Source organism: Miniopterus schreibersii, assembly GCF_964146895.1.
Source record: "Miniopterus schreibersii genome assembly, chromosome: 16".
NCBI lineage: Eukaryota > Metazoa > Chordata > Mammalia > Chiroptera > Miniopteridae > Miniopterus > Miniopterus schreibersii.
The window spans coordinates 14,918,574-14,941,681 of record NC_138116.1 but is presented as its reverse complement, the minus strand read 5'-3'; the positions used below and the strand labels follow the sequence as shown (position 1 = coordinate 14,941,681).

The 23,108-nt window shown below is 50.5% G+C and overlaps 1 protein-coding gene across 2 annotated transcripts; it reads right to left on the bottom strand.

Moving 5' to 3' along the window:
• Positions 1 to 40: 40 nt before the first annotated feature.
• On the bottom strand, positions 41 to 17,012 carry TRIM25 (tripartite motif containing 25). 2 transcript variants are annotated; one of them, XM_081162147.1, is made up of 9 exons: positions 16,187 to 17,012; positions 12,225 to 12,320; positions 11,754 to 11,987; positions 9,092 to 9,263; positions 7,471 to 7,536; positions 5,481 to 5,507; positions 5,058 to 5,141; positions 4,882 to 4,980; positions 41 to 4,021 (listed from the first exon to the last, which is right to left on the bottom strand). In XM_081162147.1, the coding sequence occupies exons 1-9, from the start codon at positions 16,793 to 16,795 to the stop codon at positions 3,489 to 3,491; spliced, it is 1,920 nt and encodes a 639-aa protein (XP_081018273.1). In that variant the 5' UTR covers positions 16,796 to 17,012; the 3' UTR covers positions 41 to 3,488. The 2 variants fall into 2 exon arrangements, with proteins under 2 accessions (XP_081018273.1, XP_081018274.1); XM_081162148.1 differs by lacking the exon at positions 7,471 to 7,536 and having other exon boundaries at positions 16,187 to 16,861.
• Positions 17,013 to 23,108: the final 6,096 nt, after the last annotated feature.

Sequence of the window (23,108 nt, the reverse complement as noted above, 5' to 3'; positions counted from 1 at the left end):
CCTGGGCTGTGTTTTTTTCATTTTTTAAAAGTTTGATTATCCCTCCACCCCACACCCACCCACCCTCGGATCATCCTGCAGCAAAGCGCAGAGGGACATCCTATCAGTCGATCAAGAGCTGCTATCAAGAATTCTCACCCACGGCCGGCCTTTAATAGGCTATAGGTCTGCTGAAATCTCAACCTAGGAGTGGCTGGGTGGGGTGTGGGCACCTCATTCCCTCATCCCATCATGACAGGTGTGTCACACTGTTACGCACCCTGAGGTGCAAGAATAGACCACCAAACATTTCAAGCTCCTAAGGAAAGTCAGCCAGCTTTGGTCCTCGTATTTCTCACAGGTTTCAAAAGATCCATGTATGTCTACAGCCCTGATTATCTCCTAAAGAATCAACTCTAAAATAAATAAGCTCAAGAACTAACAGCTCAAATACTTCTAATTCATTAAAATCCATGGGGACGCGCAGCATAAGGTAAGAGATAACGTATCAGTTATAGATCACAGACCCATTTCAGTCATTAAAACAGGAGAAACCAGCCAACCAGTCTTGGATAACACAAACAGGACCCGGACCTTTGCTTTCTCTGCCAGAGTGACGGAGAGAGTCCCTGATACCCAGGTCTGGGATTGTATTTTTATGTTCAGGAGGCATCTCCTCCAGGATGCGTTGGCAAGAGCGGGGAGCAGAGTCATCCATGCCCCTCCCCATTTGACTTACACTGCAAAGCGAGTGGTCAGATGAATGCAAAGGTCCCTCCAACCCGAGGACTCTAAGGCTAGTTAGCAGCCCTGCAAGGCAAGGGAATGTAAGGTTGAGGCAGCAAGGGTGTGGCCCCATTTACATCTCCAAAGCACACTGCGCAGATCGTGGGTTACCTGCTTGCCCCTTATGAACAGAGGGACTCGTGCTTCCCACCGAGCTGTAGGTCTCCAGGGAAATGCCCTCTCTGTTGCCTTCATTTCTGCAGAAGAGAGCCAAGGTAGGACCCCTGGGTTCATCTTTGGCATCTCCTCTAAGCCCAGCTGTTTCCCAAGAATCACTTGGCTTCAGACAAGGCTACTATTTTAGAAGGTCAGTGAAGACGCTTTTGGCCATTTCCAAAAGCAGAGAAGAATTACCAAAGAACTCCTCTTCCCGGTAGCAAGGGAAGAAAATATTTAAAACCACATGTCAATCACTGCAGGGAAGTCTTCCCTACAGAGATGATCTCCCTCCCAAGGAAGTGAAAGTCCTTGTTGGGAGATGACCCAGATCAGCACTTCTGTCAGGACTACCGAATGTTCTGGGCCTGACTCGAGTGCCCTGGAATTCCAGCACAAGGCCAGAGATGCTTTAAATTCTCAAATATCCATGTGAGGTCTGGAGTTTCCACATCCCCAGTGGTGACTTCTTTTTCATACCACAGAGAGCCCGGCCTGAGCTCCTCTCTTGGGCAAACCCAGAGCAGGACTCATTTCACCACAAGAGGTGAAATTTCTTCCACTTACATCCTGACATCAGGATGCAGGGAGCTCGGGAAATCCCAGCCAGCCATTCACTCCCGCCCCTCAGCGAACACGGGGTTATCTCCACTGCACAGAAACACTGCAGGAAAAACAGCCCCCGTCCCTTGTTCCCTCACCGATCCTTAATGTCTTCCTGAGCCCTAGCCTGCCCGGTCAGTCCCACATCTAGAAATGGCTCAAACAAAGAAGACAGGGAAAGGGGCCAGGGCTAGCGACAGGCCTCTGACCCATGCAAGAGCCAGCAGTGGGTCAGCAGCCAGGGGCCGGGATGAACAGGGATGTTGCTGTTCCCCATGGGATCTGCTAGAAGGCCCTTTTGGCTGTAGGTAGTCACCCCAGCAGATGACCTAGTATGGTCCCTGAGGCAGCCACATATAACCTGTTGCATGACAACAGGCCTGTGTAATATGGGGCTTAGCTATATGCTCAACTGTGCTGGCCACACTGGCATCTACTCCAGCCAGTCCGGTACCCCACAATCCTGGGGAGAGAGAGCTATCACTAAGGAGAGGTACCAATAAGGAGGTAAGACACCCTAACAAGAGCAAAGCCACCACATTTCTGGTGAGGATTCCTTGCCCCAAAGCTTAGGCTGCGGGAAGGCGGCCTCCAGCAAGGCCCTGTGGCTGCAGCCATGAGACGCCTTTCGTAACACTTGGGAATGGGAGAGGTTTCCGTTCACATGGGACCTGGGTCACCTTGACCTTGAATTAGAAATTCAATATATGCCCAGCCAGAATGGCTCAGTTGGTTGAGCGTCACCCTGTGGACCAAAAGGTTGCTGGTTTAATTCCCAGTCAGGGCACATACCTGGGTTATGGGTTCGGTTCCCGGTCGGGGCATGTACAGGAGACAACCAATCGGTGTTTCTCACGTCAATGTGTGTGTGTGTCTCTCTCCCTCTCCCTTCCCCTCCCTAAGCATGTCCTCGGGTAAGGATTTTTTTAAAAAAGAAATTCAACATAGGCTGATTCAGGTCATGGTTTGAAGCCCGAGACAGAAAAGGTTCCAGTTGGATTAAACACTTAGCAATTCTCGACGGGGTGATGAGAACAGGAAGGGAGGCGGGGCCATTTTCCTGTGGAGGTAGAGGACCCACTTCTTTGGGAAACTCTGGTCTGGGTGGAGACCTGCCTTGGCTGGCTTCCCTCAAGCACAGAATAATCAGGAATCTGAGCATTCACCCCCAGTCCTCACATGTGGGTACTGGTGGGGAGGGAGAATGAGTAATATTGAAATTCAATGACTTGGAATTTTTTTTTAATCTATAGCAGCGATTTTCAACAAGTGTGCTGCAAGAATTTTTAAAACATCTAAGACCTGACTATGTAGTCGAGGGCACTGACCTCTTTTCTCTTAGATTGTCAACAAAATGGCAACAGCCAACACAATAACCACTGGGTGTGAATGAACCAAAATTATATATATTTTTTTGTCAGATCGGCAAAAAATATATTTTTTGGTGTGCCACAGAATTTTAGTAATTAGTTCACGTGCCATGAGATGAGAAAGGTTGAAAGTGGCTGATCTATAGAGCTGAATAGCCCTATAGAGAGTAATCAAAACACTATGATCTGAAGCACAGGGGCGGCCACCAAGGGGCCTGAGAAAGAACCCTCAGTGGCCAGAGATGTTCCCAAGAGGAAAGGGGCACTAATGACGACCCCTAAAGCCCTGTCCAACCACCCAGCAGCCTGGGGATCTACCAGATCAAGGGGAGAGGGTTGTCCTGCCTTGATGGGCAGCAGAAAGTAGAAACACTTCCTTGCCCACAACACAATCACCCCCACCCGTTTCCCTGGCCAAGTCCCTCCCTGATCCCATCTCCCCACCCTCTCACCTTCCATCGACTCCCCTCCCATCCTATCAACCCCTGGGGACCCTCAGGGGAGATTTCTGAGAGAGCCCCCCCCCCCCCCCGCAGCATTTTCACTAGAGTCCTGGCACTCCACGGGTGGCCGGCCAGAGTGTCCGTGGCCTGCCTACTTGGTGGAGCAGATGGAGAGCGTGGCACCAGCAGAGAACACCCAGAAGGCTGGGTACAGAGCTTCAGTAAAGTCCTCCTTGAACTTATACATCAGGTGGATCTTCTCACCAGCAACAGCGAAGAAAATGACGAAGCCGTGGTCACAGTTGAGAAGCACACCAACCCGCGTGGCCTTGGTGGTAGGCAGAATTTTCTCCACATTGTTGTGCCAGGCGGAGATCTTGGTGTTGAACCACTCCACGCACCAGGAGGCGCTGTTGCGGCCCAGCCGGCTCTCGGGGCCCTGCCGCGCCATGCTGCCATAGCAGATGCCCATCCCACAGAAGTTGTTCTTCTGCAGCTCCACCTCCCAGTAGTGGATCCCCTTCTTGTAGCAGTGCAGGCCCAGCACCTGAGAACAGTACGTGAACCTCTGCGGATGTGGCCGGTAGTTCTGGTGAACGTCGGCCACAGAGGCTACAGTGTAGTTCTCCGACAGAGCCACCTTGCTGTAGGCAGTGTTGTAGTCCAGGATGACCTTAACTGCATCTAAAAAAGCATTACCCCAAGTAATCGATTACACGGAGCCCAAGGTGCTCTCACTTTTCAACCTTTCCTCAACTGGTAGTGTTATTCATCTGTTTTATCCACTCCCATCCATCCTTCCACCCGTCTATCCATTTACCCATGTATCCATACATGCATCCGCCCATCCACCTACCTGTCCATCAATCCACCCTCCTTCCGTGTATCCACCAATCCACCTATCCACCTCTCCATCCACGCATCCGTCCATATAGCCACCCATTCATTCACCCATCCATCCATCCACCCCATCCATCCGTCCATCCCTCCATCCATCAGTCCATCCATCCATCCATCCACCCCTCCATCCATCAGTCCATCCATCCATCCATCCATCCCTCCACCCATCAGTCCATCCATCCATCCATCCACCCCTCCATCCATCAGTCCATCCATCCATCCATCCATCCATCCATCCATCCATCCACCCCTCCATCCATCAGTCCACCCTTCCTTCCACCCACCCATACATACATCCATCCATAACTGAGGCCTGAGAATGCAAAGTTCCAGAGAGAGCAAGAGGGGTAAGATCCAGAGTCCTGGCCGAGGAACTGGCCTTGGGGCTGCGAACAGAGAAGGAAGGAGAGAGAAGGTATAGAGCCAAGTGAGACGACAATGAGAGGATGAGGGAGCCCCCTTCTGGAGTGTCTCTCTTCTCCGTGATGCAGAAGAGGCTGGGTGGGACAGGGAGAAGACTGAAGCTATGGCACATGGAAAGGTTACGGAATGGCAGAAGTCAAAAGGAAAACCAGAGCGAGAGAGCTGGCAGTGGGACCAGCGTGGGGTTTTGGCAACAGCTGCTGCCTGCAAGTGCTACTCACACTCTAGGAGCTCAGGTCTGGACTTGGCTAAGAAGGTCTCCAGCACCTTGGCCTTGAGAGACACCGAGTTTGGCTGCACAGTAGCGGGTTTGGCTGAAGCTGGGTGAGGAAACAGAGCCATTTTCAGAACAAATTCAAAGTAGACACCCCACTGCCCCTAGTCCAAAATAACTCACCCTCCAGGCCAGCTTGTTTTAAATCCACTAACTGTTCCTGGGCTCCAAATACGGGAAGCTTGTTGGGTGAGATGACAACAGGAGCTGGGAATGAGGAAAGATGAGTGTGTGTTGGGGACATGCACAGAGTGACCCGATGGCCTCTACTCCCTTCCTTGAAAGCTGACTTTCAAGAGTCACTTCTACAGACACACACCTGGGCAGCCAGGGCAACACAGGTGAGCCCAGACAGGGCTATGCGCATCGTTTTCATTTATGCTTGTCCTCACCTCCAGCCTCAGGCCTGCCTGCTATTCCAGAATATAATCCTCAAACTGAGGCCCCATCACAGAACCCTGATGAGACAGGTCAGCTTTCACCCCCAGCATTTAGTTCTGAGCTCAGGCAGTCTCAAGAAACAAACAGAAGAAATGCATAACTTACGAAGTTTCTTGGGTTTCTTTTCTTCTTCTGAAAAATAAAAATGAAAAAATCCAGAATCAAGATATTGTAAAGCACAATATGATGACACTTTTTCAGAAGACCATAACAACATTCATTTGCATGAATGTGACCCATACCAATAACACTAGAGTATTTTAACTTGAAAAAGATAAGGGGTCACCAGGCAAATAACTCTTCAGTGACAAAAGCTCCCATCAGTGATTGGTGGCAGGGAGGGACTGACTATAAGGAGCATGAGGGAATTTTCTGCAGTAATGGAAATTCTCTCTCTCGATATGACAGTAACACACATGCATGCATTTGTCAAAATTTAACTGTACATTTAAGATCTGTGCATTCTTCTAGAGATAAATTATATCTCCATAAAAGAGAAAATGGAAAAAAAAAAGAGTCAGCAAAAACAACGTGCTGGCCAAGTATCACAATGGTCTTTAAGAACTACCTGGAGTGTGTGCCTGTGGCAACTGACTTAGCTCAAAGTGTTGTCCCCAAACAGCAGCATCAGCATCACCTGGGAAGCCACAGGAGGTGCAAATTCTCGGACCCACGCCACGCCTCCTTCAGCTACACAAGGCTCCCTCTTCCCCCTTCAGTCACATCCCTCAGGAGCTGTCTTCGCTCTCCACCCCATTTCCTCGCCTCCCACTCCGCTCCCGCCCACTCCCACTGGACCAGCATCTTGGGAGGGCCCCAGGCTGTGCTGCTGGCCCCCTCCCAGGTCACGATTCTTAGGAACCTCGTCTACACTGTGACTAGCCCACCCCTCCGTGCCTACTCCCCATCTCGCTCGACGGCCGGCATCCACAGCTCGCTCATGCTAAGAGTGGAGCTTCCGATCTGGGGCAGCGATAAGGAAACTTACAGGAGGAAGACTCGAGAAGGACACAGGTTGACAGTACTCCTCCACCTACTTTCACGTCCCTTTTCACACCAAGTGCCCTTCCACATTTTCCAGGTTAGCCCAGGGCTCCCTCCTCCACCAGCCCCAGGCAACCCAACCCCCAACCCTACACCACTCAGAGACTGACACCAAACGTCTGTCTGCCAGAGACAACCTAGACACTAAAAATGAACCAACCAACCACCACCACCAAGCCAGGAGTTCTCCCATCCCCCACCCAATGGTGTGGGCATCACTCCACAGCTCATACTGACTTTTCCGGGAAACAACACAGCCGGCCATTCAGTAGCACAGTCAGGGCCTCGAAAGGGCCTTTCCGACCTGTGTGCCGTGCGAACCTCACTCATCGTGACAAGCCTGGGAGGTCCGCATCATTATGGTCCAGACTGGACAGGTGAGGGAACTGAGGGCCACTCTGCCTCAGCTCCCCTCCCAACAGCACGCGCCTTCTCAACAAGGGTGATATTGCCCTTGATTCTTGGGGGGCGGGGTAAAAAAGCTTACTCTTTTTATGTATAAAAGTACAGTATGTAAACACATATACCATTTATATGTGGTATTAAAGTGTCATCAGTGGGAGTAATCAGGAAAAACGTTTCCTCCGTGGCAGGGGTAAGGGGAGAGAGGAACAATACGGAAAAGGTAGGGAGGCACTGTGACAGCAAAGGCACCTGACGGCTCAAGACCGACAGCTCCGAGCAAGGTTTAGCCTCTGCTCCTGAGACCTCAGCAGTCTCCTCCGGGGGGCTCTGCCCAAGTGCAAGGAGGCTCCGCCCAAGTGCTGGAATACGTGTCAGTAAAGCCAGCTTTGGTAACCCTGCTGTTCCAGGCAGCTCGAATATCTAATCCTGCTGTTCCAGGCAGCTGAATATCTAACACTCATGGACCAGATAGCACAGGTGCCCAGCAGAGGTCCCGTCAAAGCCCCTTCAACCTCCACTCGGGCCCTGCAGTGACTTGGGAGGGACTGTGCCCATCTGGAAGGAGCAGTGACACCTGTGAGTGTCTCGACCAGAGCCCCGGCCAGTCACGGCCATGCTGCCGCCATGAGGACACGGGGTTACTTACTCGGGACCTTCTTCCCAGGGCGTGTGGCTTTGGACGTGGACGCCGTGACATGCTCTGCAGGGTCCCCTGCGCCAAAAAAGAAGGTGTTCGTTTATGGGGCTCCTGTTCGTTTATGGGGCTCCTCCGAACCACCCCAGGAGCCAGCTTTGCCACAGGCAAGGGGGCAAGTAGTGGGTTTACAAAGACAGCCACTTCCACATCCCGTCCACTCTCACCTTCCCATCTTCTACAAGAGCTAGAAGCCAGGTCATACGAGGACCAGTCTGGGGTGTTCCCTCTCTCCTCTGGCTTAAAATGTAGCTGGGGCCCTGGCTGGTTTGCACCAGCACCCAGCTCTGTGACCGCTACCCCCTCTCTGAGCTTCAGTTTCTTCCAGCGCGCACACGGATGCGGCCCTTGCTCCCTGATGAGACAGAGATGCCTGGAGTTCCTTCCCTCTGGGTTTGCTCTCACCCTCCCTCTCCCCCAGATCAGGGACCACTGAGGCAGCAGGGCGGCTAATTGTCAACAGCTTTACCCTCCATGGGGCCGAGCGGCACCTGTTCCAGAGGCCCTTCTGCCAGGCTGTGGGCTTGCCAAGCTGAAACTCAAGCCCACTCCCGGGTTACGCAGCAAAGACTCGCCGTGAGCCAGGCTCTGCACTAGGCACTGGGGAGAGTGGTGGATGAAAACCATGCCCAGCCCTGGCCTCACAGATCATAATCTGGGAGGCAGACAGCGGGAAGGGCAAGAGTAAAACGACTGATGTGCAGAGGGCGCCACGGGGTGATAAGGATCCCGGGACTTAGTCTGAGGAGTGGGAACAGTGATAGGGAGGTCTTCTGAGAATTGTAACGTTTTGACCAATCTCCAAAGGGTGAGAGGAGTTACCTGGTGAAGATGGTGGATTCTGAGCCTTCCAGGCAGTGGGAAGAGCATGTACAAAGGCCCAGTGGCAAGCAGCTTAGCATATTTGAAGAACGGAACACTGAGGGATACGCTGGAGGAGGGGCCCCTCCAGGGCAGAGAGACAGGCCCTGACCAGGCAGGGGCTTGGAGGCCAGGGTCAAGAGTCTAGTCTATAATCTAAAAGCAACAGGTATCCCCTGAAGGGGGTGAGGGGAAAAGTTCCAGGACATCAGATGTGCATCCTAAAAAGCTCTTGCTGGCTACAGCAGGAGTGGATGCAAAGGGGCTATTTAGGAAGCTGCCACAGCTGATGGCAGTGGAGATCAGGCAGGGGGACAGGTGGACCAAGTCAGGAGATATCTGGATATGAGAGGAAGAAAAAGGGGTTATCTAGGAGAAATTCCAGGTTTCTCTGACCTCCAAACTAGCCATTCCTCCAGCAAATACACTAACAACCCAGAGTCCATTCAAAACCCATCAGAGTCAACCTCAAGATCACAGGCAAAACAGGCCCATCCAGAAACTCCCATCATAACATCAAGCCTCCCAAAATGTTTTAGGATGAAGCAGACTTCCAAGTACCTCCTCATGGAGGGCAGATGTGTCAGGACCCCTGAAACTAAGTTCCAATGCTCAGGATCAAGGCCCTCTCTTGCACACCAAGATGCTGAGGGGGCCCATCCAGATTCCTGGGTCCCAATGGGGGCCACGGGAGTGGGTTGCTGACCGTTACCTGAGTTGGTGAGCTCCTCGAGCTTCTTGTCCTGCGACTGCCTGAGGTACCGCTTCAGCTCGCTCTTGAGGTCCATGGTGCCTTGGCAGACGCCCCTGATCAGCTCCTGATTCAGCTCCACCTTGGGGACGTAGACTGGCTTCGTTGAGACTGCTTGCAGTTTTGCCGCTTTCTGGAACAAGCGGGGGGGTTAGTGCAGGCAGCTCCATGAAGCCAGGGCCTGAGCCTCAAGAACCTGGGACGAGGGGACTTCCTTGTGCCCTCAGGCGGGAAGTTCCATCAGCCTTCTCAGAGCACAGGCCAGAGGCCGCTGGGGGTTTAAGTGCCACTTTTAAGACAGCGATCTGGGACTGGAAGGACCCTCAGAGATTGCTGCCAACAGAGGGAGAAACTGAAGTCTAGAAATGACAAGTGGCCTGGCCGGTGTGGCTCAGAGGTTGAGCATCGACCTCTGATCCAGGAAGTTCTGGTTTGAGTCCTAGTCGGGGCACATGCCCAGATAGCGGGCTCGATCCCCAGCAGGGGGCGTGCAAGAGGCAGCCGATCAATGACTCTTATCATTGAGGTTTCCACCTCTCCCTCCCCCCTCCCTTCCTCTCTCTGAAATCAATAAAGACATATTTACTTAAAAAAAAGGGAGGGAGGGAGGGAATAAATGACCTGCCAGGAACTCTGCCAAGTGGCAGAGACAAAGTTGGGGCCCAGGCCTCCTGATCCCCATGGATAATGCTCCCTCCCCTCCTCCAGCTGTGGCTGAAGAAGTACAAGAGACTCAGGACCAGCTCTGAACACAGGTTCTGGATATGGACTGGGAAGTCTCAAGGGTGCAGGACTCAGCTAAGGCACACCCGGTGAAAAGGAAGGGTCTCACGGACTGTCCCAAACCTTGAGACAAAAATCAGGTCACATAGCATCAAGAGGCCCAGAGGTGGACTCACAATCCTTCTCGGAGAGCTCGAGACAGCTACTCCAACAAACCGGAATGAGCGGGTGAGAAGAAACTTAATGCCATCCAGCCTAGGAAGGACCAGTCACCCCGTACCCTCCCCCAGGCCTGAACAAGGAATCTGGGCCTTGGAGGGGTCATAGCACGTTGCCCAATCAATGGGCTCACCAGAACACCCACTGCACACCAGGCACCCTGCTAGGCGCCGGACATGCCAGGAAGAAGAAGGGTGGCAAAAGGGATGGGCCACACCCAAAAGGAGCTGACATGAAAACAAGCGCATTTAGAACAACGGCACCGAGAGCTTTAGCAGAGGCAGGGAACACGCTCTGGACTGTAACGGCAAAATCATGGGGTCCAGAGAGGACAGAGGAAACTGGAGCTGCCCTGGAAAAAGAGCAGCATGGGCTGGGGTGGGTGGCAAGAAATGAGGCTGCTGGCAAAAAGGGAGGGCCAGGTTATCAAGGGCGGGGGGTTCTGTGCCTAAGAGAGACACTTCCAGGGGCCATGTGGAGGGGGGACTGGGGAAGAGAGGTAGGTGTATACAGTAGGCAACATTCTAAGACGGCCCCCAAGAGTCCCACACCCTCCCTAAGGTATACATCCTATATAATCCCCTCCCTTAAGAACAAGCAGGACAGTGCATGTGAAGAAATTTTTCAGAGATAATCATGATCTCAAATCTGTTGGGCTTTTTTTTTTTTAGTATGTTTTTTATTGATTTTAGAGAGAGAAAGGGAGAGGGAGAGAAACATCGATGTGAGAAACATCGATCAGCTGCTTCATGCACACCCTCTATTGGGGATCAAGCCTGCAACCCTGGCATGTGCCCTGACTGAGAATTTGAACCAGCAACCTTTTGGTGCATGGGTGATGCCCAACCAACTGAGCCACACTGGCCAGGGCCCAAATCTATTAATTTTCAGTTCATCAAAAAGATGAGTCTCCTGGGTGGGCCAGACTTAATCAGGTAAAAGCCCTAAAAAGAAGGACTGGGCCTTCCTGGGGGGAGAAATTCCCCTGCTGGCTTTGAAGAAGGAAGCTGCCAAGTTAGGAGAGGGCCATGTGCCAAGGAATTGCGGCAGCCTCTAGGAACTAAGAGTGCACAGCCAGCAATGAGGTGGGGACCTTAGTCCTGCACCATAGAGAACTGTATTTCACCAACAACCAAGTGGGTCTGGAAGACAACCTGAGCTCCAAAAGGAATGCCGCTCCCCCCAACACTCATAGTGCAGCTTCTGAGAGACCCTAAGAGGACAACCCCTTAAGCGATGCCCAGACTACCAAACCGTGGGAAGCGTGAGACAGTAAATGTATGTTCGGAGCCACTACGTTTGTGGTAAGTTGTCACACAGCATGTAAAACAAATATAGCCCGACTGGGTGTGGCTCAGTAGTTGAGCATCGACCTTGGATCCAGGAAATCGTGGTTGGATTCCCGGTCAGGGCACATGCCCGGGTTGCGGGGCTCCATCCCCAATGGGGGACATGCAGGAGGCAGCCAATCAATGACTCTCTCATCATTGATGTTTCTCTCTCTCTCTGAAATCAATAAAGATATATTTTTTAAAATAATAAAATAAAACTAACACAACGTGTGTCTCAGGGGTGCTTTCAGTGACCTCTCACAGACCACACTCCCTGAGGCCCCAGTGCCCTTACCAGCACATCAGGCTAGGCAGGAAGAGTGTTCAACGAGGTCCTCATCAAGACCCACCTCCAGAAACTCGAACTCGCCCCCCTTGGTCAGCGCAGCTTCAATCTCCTCCTTCATGGCCTGGATCTCGTTTTTCTTCTTGAGCAGGATCTGGTAGATGGTGTCGAACTTGCTGCTGACTCTCTTCTCTTCATCCCTTATCTTCCGTGTGGAGCTGGCCTCAGAGGCATCGATGAGGGCCTTCATTTCCAGGTATTCCTGTGTAAGCTGTTCTATCTTCTTCTGCGCAGTCTCCTAAGAAGCCAAGGCAAGAGAGCATCCATCAGAAGGGCAGAAAGCTACGCCCGTGGGACCAAGCACTGGCCATCCGTGGAGCACAAAGGGGCATGGCCGCTTGGGAGAGCAACTTGGCAACAGCTAACGAATGAACCCACCATGAGCCTCGTGGGGTCCCACAGCTGAGCCTGTCCTGCCTGGAGGCGGAGGGTGGCCCCAGGGCCAGGGCTGGTGGTGGAGAGCCCTGTCACTCACCCGCACATCCTGCTGCCTGGCTCTCACATCCTCCAGCGCTCTCGATGCACCGTTGATCTGACCGTACATGACCGTCAGTTTATGCCTCAGCTTGGCCTGCGGAGAAAGCAAACCAGGGTGAGAGAACACCTCGGCCCAGCCCCCACCAGCACCCAACACCAGGCACCGCCCCCAGAATCTATTCTACAGGTGTTTCCGACACCCCAACTCTTGCCTGCTTGTAGCTTTCTATAGCATTCTCATATTTACTACCTCCTTTCATTCTTTTAGGGAAACAATACTGTAAAAAAGTTACGAATACAGGATTTGCAGCCAGAGAGGCCGGGGTGCTGGTCCCAATTCCCAGCTGTCCAATTGTCTGTCTCTCACCTAGTCTCCTTGGCCACCAAAGAGATACAGCTGTTCCCACCTCGCAAGGCTAGTAGGAGGAGTAACTGAAACAACTGAAGTCCTCAGCCTAGTGCCTGGATCTCAGTAAGGACAAACCACGTCAGCTTGTATGATTATGAGCTTTTTCACTAGCACCCATTTTACAAGTGATGAAACTGAGGCAAAAGGACTGCAAGGTGGCCAAGCTCATACAGAGACAGAACAAGCTGGGACAGCTGCTTCAGTAATGGCAAATGAGGTCATTCAAACAACCCTCCCACAGCAAGCAACCAGAAAAGCAGACAGGGAAGGATGACAGAGCCAAGATCCAGGAGAAAGAAACCCAGAGAGATAAGCCTGGCATCTGGGGTTGTTTTCCCAGAGCCATCTGCCAATTCCAGAAGACAGCTGGCAGAGCCTCTGTCAGCTCAGGGAGGCAGGGGGACAAAAAGCAGAGTCCAGTCTTGGCCCCTGTTGCTCAGTGGTTAAAGCATCAGCTTGTGCACCAAAGGGTCGTGGGTTCGATTTCTGGTCAAGGGCACGTCTTGGTAAGCCCCCCCCCCCAAGGCTGGCACCTCCTAGGGCCACACCCCATGAATTAAGAATACACCAGCAGCAGACCAGCCCATGATAAGCTCAGTCCCTGAAATTGAATTAAGATGATTCAGAATTGCTAGGCCCCCAGCCACCGCCAGAAACCAAGGCAAATTATGCTTGGAGAAAGGTAATATCACCCAAGACCTCTTAGTATTTCTATAAATTTTCATAATCGATATCTGAGTCCCCTACCTCCCTGCTCAGATGAAACGTTGGGGCACAGAAACGGGAAGGAAAGGAGCCACCACCACCATGATAATAGCAGCTAGAGTTTATCATGTGCCTGCTGCAAGCCAGGCGCTGCTCTAGTGCTTTGCTTGTATTAACTTATCTAAAGCTAAGGATGAAACCGTGAAGTCGGAGTTCACTGCCCTCTGTAGAAAAGACATGGAAGCACAGAATAATGGAACGGTTTAACCTAGGTCACATCCCTATTAACTGGTGTTACAAGATCCTGGTGTTACAATTACTGCGTCCAAGCTGAGCACACTTAGAATTTCTAAAAAAACAAAACAAAACATTCTTACTTCCCCTAATTATCTGGCTTAACATACTCTGACCCTCCCTTCCTCTTTCCTGCCTCTCCCACTCCACTAGAGTTATTCAGGGCTGAACCTGACCTTGAACTGGGATTTGAACTACCCGGTGAAGGTCATGTGGAAGAGCAGAAGCAGAGTCCAAGACCACACGAACTCGACCCAAGTCACTGATTATGGTTCAGGCTCGACCTCTGTGACAGTGCCCTTTGAGCTGGCCTCTGAGAGTAGCCAAGACAAACTGGGCCGAAGGCTGAAGGCCAGGCCCAGGCAGGTCCTGCCTAGCAGGTCTCAGAGCTACAACAAACCTCCAGGGGGCTACCAACTGTTTTGCCTGAGAGCCACTCTTAGCAGTGAACTCCTAAACTCTGTGTTTTGGAAAATCTTATCCATCATTAATCAAACAGACATAACAGTCCCCTGATGATGGAAAAGGGCCCACACGGCTCCAGATAAAAGGACAGTGGTCCAAGGACTTTAGTAGCCACGACAATTCCCTAATCAAGGGTAGAGAACTTTTTGAAGTTCTGAGGATCCCTTCACAGACTGGGGACTTGGGTCCTCCACGTGGGAGGTAACAGAGTCCCGAGTCTGCCTCGCCCTGGTGATGGAGACCGGCCAGCCGCCCAAGGCTGGGGCACTGCCCGGCTGGGGCTGGCTCTGCCCCAGAGCAGCGGGGCTGGAAAAGGAGAGTGGTTAAAGGACTCAACCAGGACAATGGCGAAACGGGGGAGATGGCTAAGGAAGGCCTGTTACAAGAATCAAAAAGCGAAACGTGTACGGCACACTAATAAACTGGGCGCAGACTCCAGCTCCGGCCCTGGAGGCTGAGAGAGCTGGGGTTCTGGGACCAGCTACGAAGGGTCCTCCTGCCCCTACTTGCCTTCTGCCTCCATGGGTAAGAACTTCTGGAAAGGTCTTTCGGCAGGAGCCAGGCTGCCCCAGTCTCCAGGGGAGGGTCCAGGCACCCTCCTGAGGCCCGGATCTGGGTAGCCTGACATTCAATGCTCAGCAAGCTCTCCTCCCCCACGGGGTGGAGTAACAGAAATGAGCATTTGCTGTAAAACACCGTTCATAGGTGGCTTCATTTAATCTTCCAGATAACCCTCTGAGATAAGCACTACTATCCCCTTTTAGAATTTCCCAGCTAGGAAGCAGAGCCAGAATTCAAAGGCAGGCCTCAACTTCTGGGTGTCAACCAGCCACTCCTGACACTGGGGCCTGCCTGCAAAGCACTTCCCACACAGCTGCTCTCCCCGAAGCCTCCCAACCACCCTCGCAGGCACAGGCAGGGAAGGAATGCCAGTAATCCCATTTTACAGATGAGGCTCAGGGACTGCAGTGACTTGCCCTAAACCACAGCTGATAGGGAGCAGAGCAGGGCTCCAGAGACAGGAAGAGCAGACCCAGGGGGCTGGGCCTCAGATGGCTGCACCTCCAGGCGGAGCCCGGAGGTCTGGCTTCTGAGGCTCAGGGAGAAGTCCATAGGAACCCAGCTCAGACAGGGAGAAGCAGGCCAGGGAGGGGAGGGGCTGTGGCCAGAAAAAAGCAAGGCCTGCACTCAGGTCCCGGTGCCACTACAAACCTCCCCCAGGCCCCAGGTCTGCTTTGATGGCACAAAGACTGGCTGAAGACAGTCCTCGTTCTCGGTGACAGTGCTTTGGAGCTTAGACTGACATAAAAGGTGGTCTGATGACACATTTCAACCTCTGCCTTAATTGAGTCCACAGGTGGGAGTTACCATCCCCCAAAGCACTCAGTCATCACAGACCCGGAAGGCCCCTTAGGAGTCAACCAGGTCCCACCTCCTCAGCTTACTGATAAGTACTAAGGCCCGGGGGCCAAATGCTGTGCTCACAGTCACACAGCCAGCATGCAGGGCACTATGGTGCAAGAGAGCTGGCTCTCCCTGCCAACGGCTATATCCAAGAATTCCTCCCACTCACAGGGATCCTCCCTAGTTGCTGGAACTCCCCAGCTTTCCAAAGCCTCTTGCTCACATGACCTCAATCGTCCAGGGGCGTCTTATGCCCAAGACTCTAGTCTTGGTTATGAGGCTGGTTCCTGGGGAGACTGGGCAAACGGTGGAGTCAAATCCGACGGGGCTCAGTATCTGGCTGGCCACTCACTGGGTTCCTCAAGCTAAATAAACTTCTCCGCAGCTGAAAAATGGAACTAATTATACCCACCTCCTGGGTGTTGCCAGGGTTTCAATGAGGGAACAGAGGGAACCTCCAGGGTTCGTATTTGACGTTCAAAACCCTCTATTAACACCATCAGCCAAGTACTAGGCTTAAGGCAAGCGGCATCGCCTGTGTTTCTGTCCCGGGTCTCAGGCTCCGCAAGGCCCATCCCGCCCACCCCGAGGTCCAGGGGAGGCAGAGATGCCCACGGAGGCGGCCTCTGCCCCATCCAGCGGGTCCAGGCCGCCCCTCCGCGCCGCCCGCCGCCACCACCTACCTCCAGGTCGGCGCTGGCCTGGGTCAGGGGCAGAGGCGAGCAGGTCTTGTGCTCCACCAGGCAGACGTGGCAGATGCACTCGCTGTGCTCGGGGCAGAAGAAGTCGCGCAGCCGGTTGTGCTGGGGGCACTTGCGGTGCAGCAGGTCTTGGACGGGCGGCTGCAGCGGGTGGTCCCGGAAGGCGGGGCTGTCGAGGTGCGGCTGCAGGTGCTCGGGGCAGAAGGAGGCCATGCACACGAGGCACGTCTTGGTGGCGGCCGCCTTCAGGCAGTGGTCGCAGGCCACCTGGCCCGCGGGGCTGGGGGCCGCGGCGCGGGAGGGCGGCGTCCAGCCGTCGGGCGGCGCGGCGCGGGCCAGCTCGGCCTGCTGGAACTGCTCCACCACCGAGCACAGCACCGTGTTCTTGTGCAGCTGCGGCCGCGCCTGGTACGGGGTGCGGCACTGCGGGCACTGGAACGGCGGGCCCTGCACGGTCCACGTCTCGTTCAGGCACGGCCCGCAGAAGTTGTGGCCGCACGGGGTGGTGACCGGCACCTTGAAGAGCTCCAGGCAGATGGAGCACGTCAGCTCCTCGGCCAGGGACAGGTCGGCCAGGGACAGGTCCGCCATGGCGCTCGTCGGGGGACTGGAGACGGGTCGTGCCGGGCGGAACAGGTAGCGCCGCGCGACCGCCCCGAGGCCGCCGAGGAAACGAAACTGAGCGGCGGGAGGGCGGTCCCCGCGGCCTTTCTGGAAGTCACGTGGGGCGCGGGCGCGGGCGCGGGGGCGGGGCGCGCGGGGTCCGCGGGGCACCGGGGGTCGCTGCGCTCCGAATGCTGAACCGGGGGCTCTCGGGGCTTCAGGGTATCCTCACGGTCACTCCGCGGACAGGAAAGCCGACGCGTGCAGTAGGAAACCCCGGGTCCCCGGAATCAGAGCCCAGATCGAGCCCGGCTTCTGCACGAGCGCGCCCGCCGCGGGCTCTTTCCTTGGAGAGCTCGTGGGCACCCGCGAGGGCACCAGCGCTCCGCCGGCGAGGGAGGCTTATCGGGACGGGACTTTAAAAAAAAAATAGCTCTGGGGCGCCGGCTGGTGTGGTGCACGGTCCTCCCGTGCACCGAAAGGTCTCTGGTTGGGGTTACCGGTCAGGGCACGTGTCCAGGTGTCGGATTTGTACCCCACGGAGGGGAGGCAGCGATGTTTCTCTCTCTCCAAAAAAACAATAATCAATAAAATCATTTAAAAAAATACAAATAACTGTAGGGACAGTTTAAGGACTGCCCCTTTCTTTCTTTTTTTTTTTTTTTTACTCCTTCCTTCCTTTTCCCTGGCCCTGCGCTTTGCATTTTGCTTTGCATTTTGCTTTGCATTTTGGCATTGGGTCCCTGAAGGCTGGAGTCCATAGTCTCACACTCAGGCTTAAACTGGGGGATTTATTTCCATACCACCAATATAACATGATTTTTTTTTTTTTAATTTCCAGTTTTACTTGACTGGGTTTTGGAGACATCCCAGTTTAACAAAGGTTTTTCTCACATATATATGCTCAGACGAAAATAATGTTGGAACGTAAACATTTTTTTCACAATTGTTTATTTAGATGTACTTCCATTCTTCTAGCTCTGTTTTCCCCGTTGCCAGGGAGTAGGAAAAGTGGCTGTACAGGAGGCAAGAAGAGTTGGAGAGAGGGAATGGGGGGGGGCAAAGAGAGACAGTGTTTAGCTTTAGGGCGGAGTTAGCTGGCGTTTGCACTGGGGACAGTGTGAGCTGCACAGTGAGAAAAAAGTCAGTGTCCTAGACGACTGCTAAAAGTAATAGCTGCTACTTATGGGGCGCCTACTGTGTGCTAAACAAGTCTCATATGTTAGCTTTTATAATCCTTATAACTTCTAGTATTTCTAAACCCTACAAGACAGAAGTCCTTATATCCATTTTACAGTTGAGGGTAATGTATTTTGTACAAAACAGGACTGGGATTCTAGCTCAGGATTGCTTACTCAACATTCTAAGTCCTAGTTCCCGGATATCTATTCCTCAATGCCCCTTGACCCCCCCTTATTATTTTTTATATTACATTGTTGTTTGCACGGGAAGGAGGAAGACAGATGAAGTGGGTAGGAAATTAAGATTTATTTGCCTGGCCGGGCGTGGCTCAGCGGTTGAGCATCAACCTAGCATCCAGGCGATCGGGGTTCAATTCCCGGTCAGGGCACATGCACAGATTGCGGGCTTGATCTCCAGTCGGGGGTGTGCAGGAGGCAATCAATTAATGACTCTCTCATCATTGATGTTTCTATCTCTCTCCCTCTCCTTTCCTCTCTGAAATCAATAAAGATATATTTAAAAAAAAAAAAGATTTATGAGTAGTATCTCTAATTCTCACAATAAATCTTCGAGGTAGGTATAATTATCTCATTACAGATGAGAAAACTGAGGCTTAGAGACACTAAATAACTTGCGTAAGACCATGGATGTAGGCCTCCAGGCTATCTGATTCCAGAAGGCAAGCATTTTCTACTGTAAAATGCTGCCTCGCAAGGGGAGGGATGGAACAGTTTCCAGGAAGTAAACTGCATAGAATCCCTTATGACCTAGCTCCTGTGAGTGAAGTGGCCTAGTGACTCATGCCAGAATGTTTGTGGAAAGAAGAAATTCCACTTGCAGACATCTCTTATCCAGCAGTTTTTAGTTGTCCTTCCTGATGGCTGCTCCACCAGCCCCCACAATCCTGCTTGAAAGCAGCTTCCAGTGCTTGAGCTTCCTCCGTGGTGTTTTTCTGAAAGGGCATCACCAAGTCTTCCAAGTCCACCTCTAAGTGAACCTCTCCCTCCGTAGCTCCCCCTTCCTGATCAGCTCTGCCGCTGTGCCTTCAAGACTCCAGATCTTAAATAAACAACCACATCCAGAGCAGCTGGAATTTAGCACCAATATCAAGCATTTGACAGTATCCAGTCTACAGCTCTCAGTGGCTCTACTTAAAGGAGTTGAATTGTTGATTGAAACTGCATCTATCATGGCTCCGGATTTAACAAGAAGCTCAACAATATCTTTTTTTTTTTTTAATCCTCACTAGAGAATATGTTTGCTTGTTTATTGATTTGAGAGAGAAAGAGGAAGGGGGGAGAGAGAAACACATCAATGTGAGAGAGAAACATCGATCAGTTGCCTCCCCTCTGGGGACCAAACCCGAAACCTGGGTTATATGCTCTGACTGGGAATCGAACTCCCAACCTTTTGGTGTAGGGGACGACACTACAACCAACTGGGCGACCCGGCCAGGGCATTCAGTAATATCTTGTTGGCCTGCATGGCATGCAAAATGAAGCGGAGTCCACAGAAAATATCTGTTGCATTCACATTAGCCCTACCAGATAAGAGAGATGCGCAAGTTAAAACGTGGGCTGTTCCAAACACTGGAGGCTAAAAGTGCTAAGACTTCATAGAGTTTTATCAGCTTGTTCCTTGTAAACCAAGGAAGCTCTGAGTAAAGTTAAACTCTGCATCATAATTTTTCTTGACAAGTGTTCTGCATTATGTGACAGTCTTAACTTTGTGTATATATACACACATTTTGTTTAGTTTTAAAGGGCACTTAATATCCTAGGGGTTATAATTTTGCAAAGGCTAAAATCAAGGAAAATTATAAAACTGAATCCAATGACGATAAAAGCTGACAGGAAATATGAGTTACATTATTCCATTTTGTGTCTATTTCTGCATATTATGAATTTTTTATGTACTTTCGTGATTAAAATTCTAAGCATTATAATGCGTGTGTTTTTGTTTCTTAAAGAATGCTTGTGGTATTGCTTCCCAGATACGTTTAGAAGGGCTGGTTAGACGGTAAAAATGACTAGGAGGGGCATATTTTATGTTTTTCAAATTCCATGGGGTAGATATTTACTAAGACCTACTAGGCTAAATTCATTCCATTGTGGTTAAAGCGTATGCTTTGCATTATTTCAGTCTTTTATATCTTATGGAGACTTTTTTTATTACTTGAATGTGGTCTATTTTGTTATTGGCTACTGCTTGCTTGGCATCTCTTTTTCCATCTTTTTCTTTCTTTTTAAATTTTATTGACTTCAGAGAGAGGAAACAAGAGGGAAAGAGAAACATCAGTGATAAGAGAGTCACTGATCAACTGCCTCCTGCACGAGCCCCAACTGGGGATCAAGCCCGAAACCCGCGCATGTACCCTGACCAGGAATCAAACCGTGATCTCCTAGATCCTAGCTTGATGCTCAACCACTGAGCCATGACAGCCGGGCAATATGCATTTCATTTTTATTTCCTCTTACTGGCCTTTTACCTATACTTTTTATTATATTTTTAGTGGTTCTAGGGATTATAATATGCATCCTAAACGTATCACAGTCTATTTAGAATTAATACTGCATTAATAATTCACATGAGAATCTTATTAGATTAAATTTTTATTTACCATCTCATTTGCTATTGTCGTCATATATTTTACATATACATACATAATAAACCCCATACGATTGTAAAAGTCATTTAACAAGGAAGTTAGCAGACCGAGGTGGCTCTTACGTCAGCCAACAGCCAACGTAAGCAAGCCAAAGTCTAAGCCTGAGTCAGTTCCCATAAATATCTAGAGGTTAGGAAAGCAAAACTTGAGAACAACCATCACAAAGAGCACTAAGCTTTCCTAAATAGGGAAACTGCTTAAGCTATAACTAATTAAATAATAAAAGACTTTCCCTTAGCTCCTGCTGGTTGAGCCCCCCTAACCACTTCTGATTTGGCACTGGCTGATTTGAATCAGTTTGCTTACATAAACCCTTCAAAAATGTAATGTGCCTCAGTTTGCCTTTTAACAGTGTATAATTACATTTGCCTTAAAGTTACCTCTCCAAGAAAATAAAATATAATTGTGTATAAAAAGAGATACATTCTCTACTTATTTATCAATCCCAGTTCTCTTCATTCCTTCCTATGGATACAAGTTTACTTCAGCATATCCTGTAGTGCAGGCCTTCTGGCAATGAATTCTTTCAGCTTTTATCTGAAAATGTCTTTACTTTGTCTTCATTTTAATGGATAATTTCCCAGAATATATAATTTGAGATTGAATTCCTTTCAACATTTTGCTCCTTTTAAAAAAACTGATTTGAGAATGAGAGAGACAGACAGGCATCAATTTGTTGTTCCACTTACACATTCAATGGTTGATTGTTATATGTGCCCAGCCAGGGATTGAACCCACAACTTTGGCGTATCAGGATGACACTCTAACCAAATGAGCTATCTGGCCAGGGCCTGTTTTTGTTTGTTTGTTTTGCTTTTATTTTTTTATTAGTATTTTTTTTTAATGTTTTTATTGATTTCAGAGAGAAGGGAGAGGGAGAAAGGGAGAGAAACATCAGTGATGAGTCATTGATTGGCTGCCTCCTGCACACCCCCTGCTGGGGATCGAATCTACAACCCAGGCATGTGCCCCGCCGACCAGGAATCCAACCTTGATCTCCTGGATCATGGGTCTACGCTCAACCACTGAGCCACACCAGCCGGGCTGTTTGTTTTGTTTTTAAATCAGGCATTAACTTATACTCACATTTCACATAGTAAAACCCTGCCAAAACCCTATAAATGGTATCCCCAAATCAAGTCATTTAACATACAGGGCTGTACTACTGCAAAGTTAACAAAGTGTCTGGGAGTGTCTTGCAGAGGACAAGGGCCAATCACCAACCCCTAATGCATTTCTCTGGGGTTTCATTGCATTTATTTTCCTGTAATCCCTCACCAGTTCATTTCTGAATGACTTTTCCCTCCTGTTAACTGAAAAAAAAACCCACAAAAAAACCTGAGTCATTTTCTTAACATAACCTCTTTGAAAGTGGGGATCATGGCCAGAGCCATGGCGTAAAAGCTACACCGCTCCAATACTAGGATAAGACACACGAGTTCAGAGGTAATGGATGGATGTAGTCACCAGAAACCTCCAAGCCTTTTAGAATAAAAGCAGACTAATGAGAACTGGGAGGCTGACTTCCTCCTATCTAAAGATGTAATTAAAGAAAGTCTAAACACGGTAGCTCTAATACAAAATATGACATAAATCACCTCTAATAGATGAAAATAAATTAAGGGGGTGCGAGTTCTGCTTAAAATTTGGAGCAGGAATATTGGGAAAGTCACATAATGGGAACATAAATAAATGATAATTGACATCTCATCAAGCACTTACCATGCGCCAGGTCCTCGCTAAATGCTTCCCGTGCATTGTTGTCTCATTCAGTCCTCACCCCGCTCCTACTGCTGGGCCCTATGGCAAGGAAATTGACCTTTTAAGAGGTTAGGTAACTTGTCCAAGGTGAAGGGAGTAAGGGACAAAGGCAGACTTTGCACATAGGTCATCAGACTCCAGAGCCACTTTCTAACCACAGACTATCTCTTATTTCACTTCCCCTGGGTCTGTTGTCTGGGAGTAAAATGGAGATGGGGCTTTTTTCATTCTGAAGGTGGCTTCTGGCTTTAACATCATATAACCCTATGGTGAGCAAAGGCTGGGCGCTTAGATTCCAGCGCAGACTCGGGGTTTAGACCAGAGCTTATGCTCCCCTTGAGTCCATCAGGGCACAGGAGAGAGGACCGTCTCATGGCTGTCACAGTTCCATGGGGATACCTGGGACACTATTCTACAGCAAAACTTCAGAATGAACGTTTTAGGCAGGACACAAAACTCCTTTTGAATGAATCAATATAAATTTTTGCAAAGTGAAATGAATCCCATGCTGTGAGTTTTCTTCCTGAATGTTAATGAGCTGGAGTTCATTAATTAGCCTCTTCTGAGTTTGCTTAAAAGCTTAAGAGTAAATTTACACTTTCTGAATGTCACGTTTTACAGGCATTATTTTGACTTTTGATTATAAGTCAGAGGATGGGCTAGGCCCATTCTGCAAATGAAGACACTCAC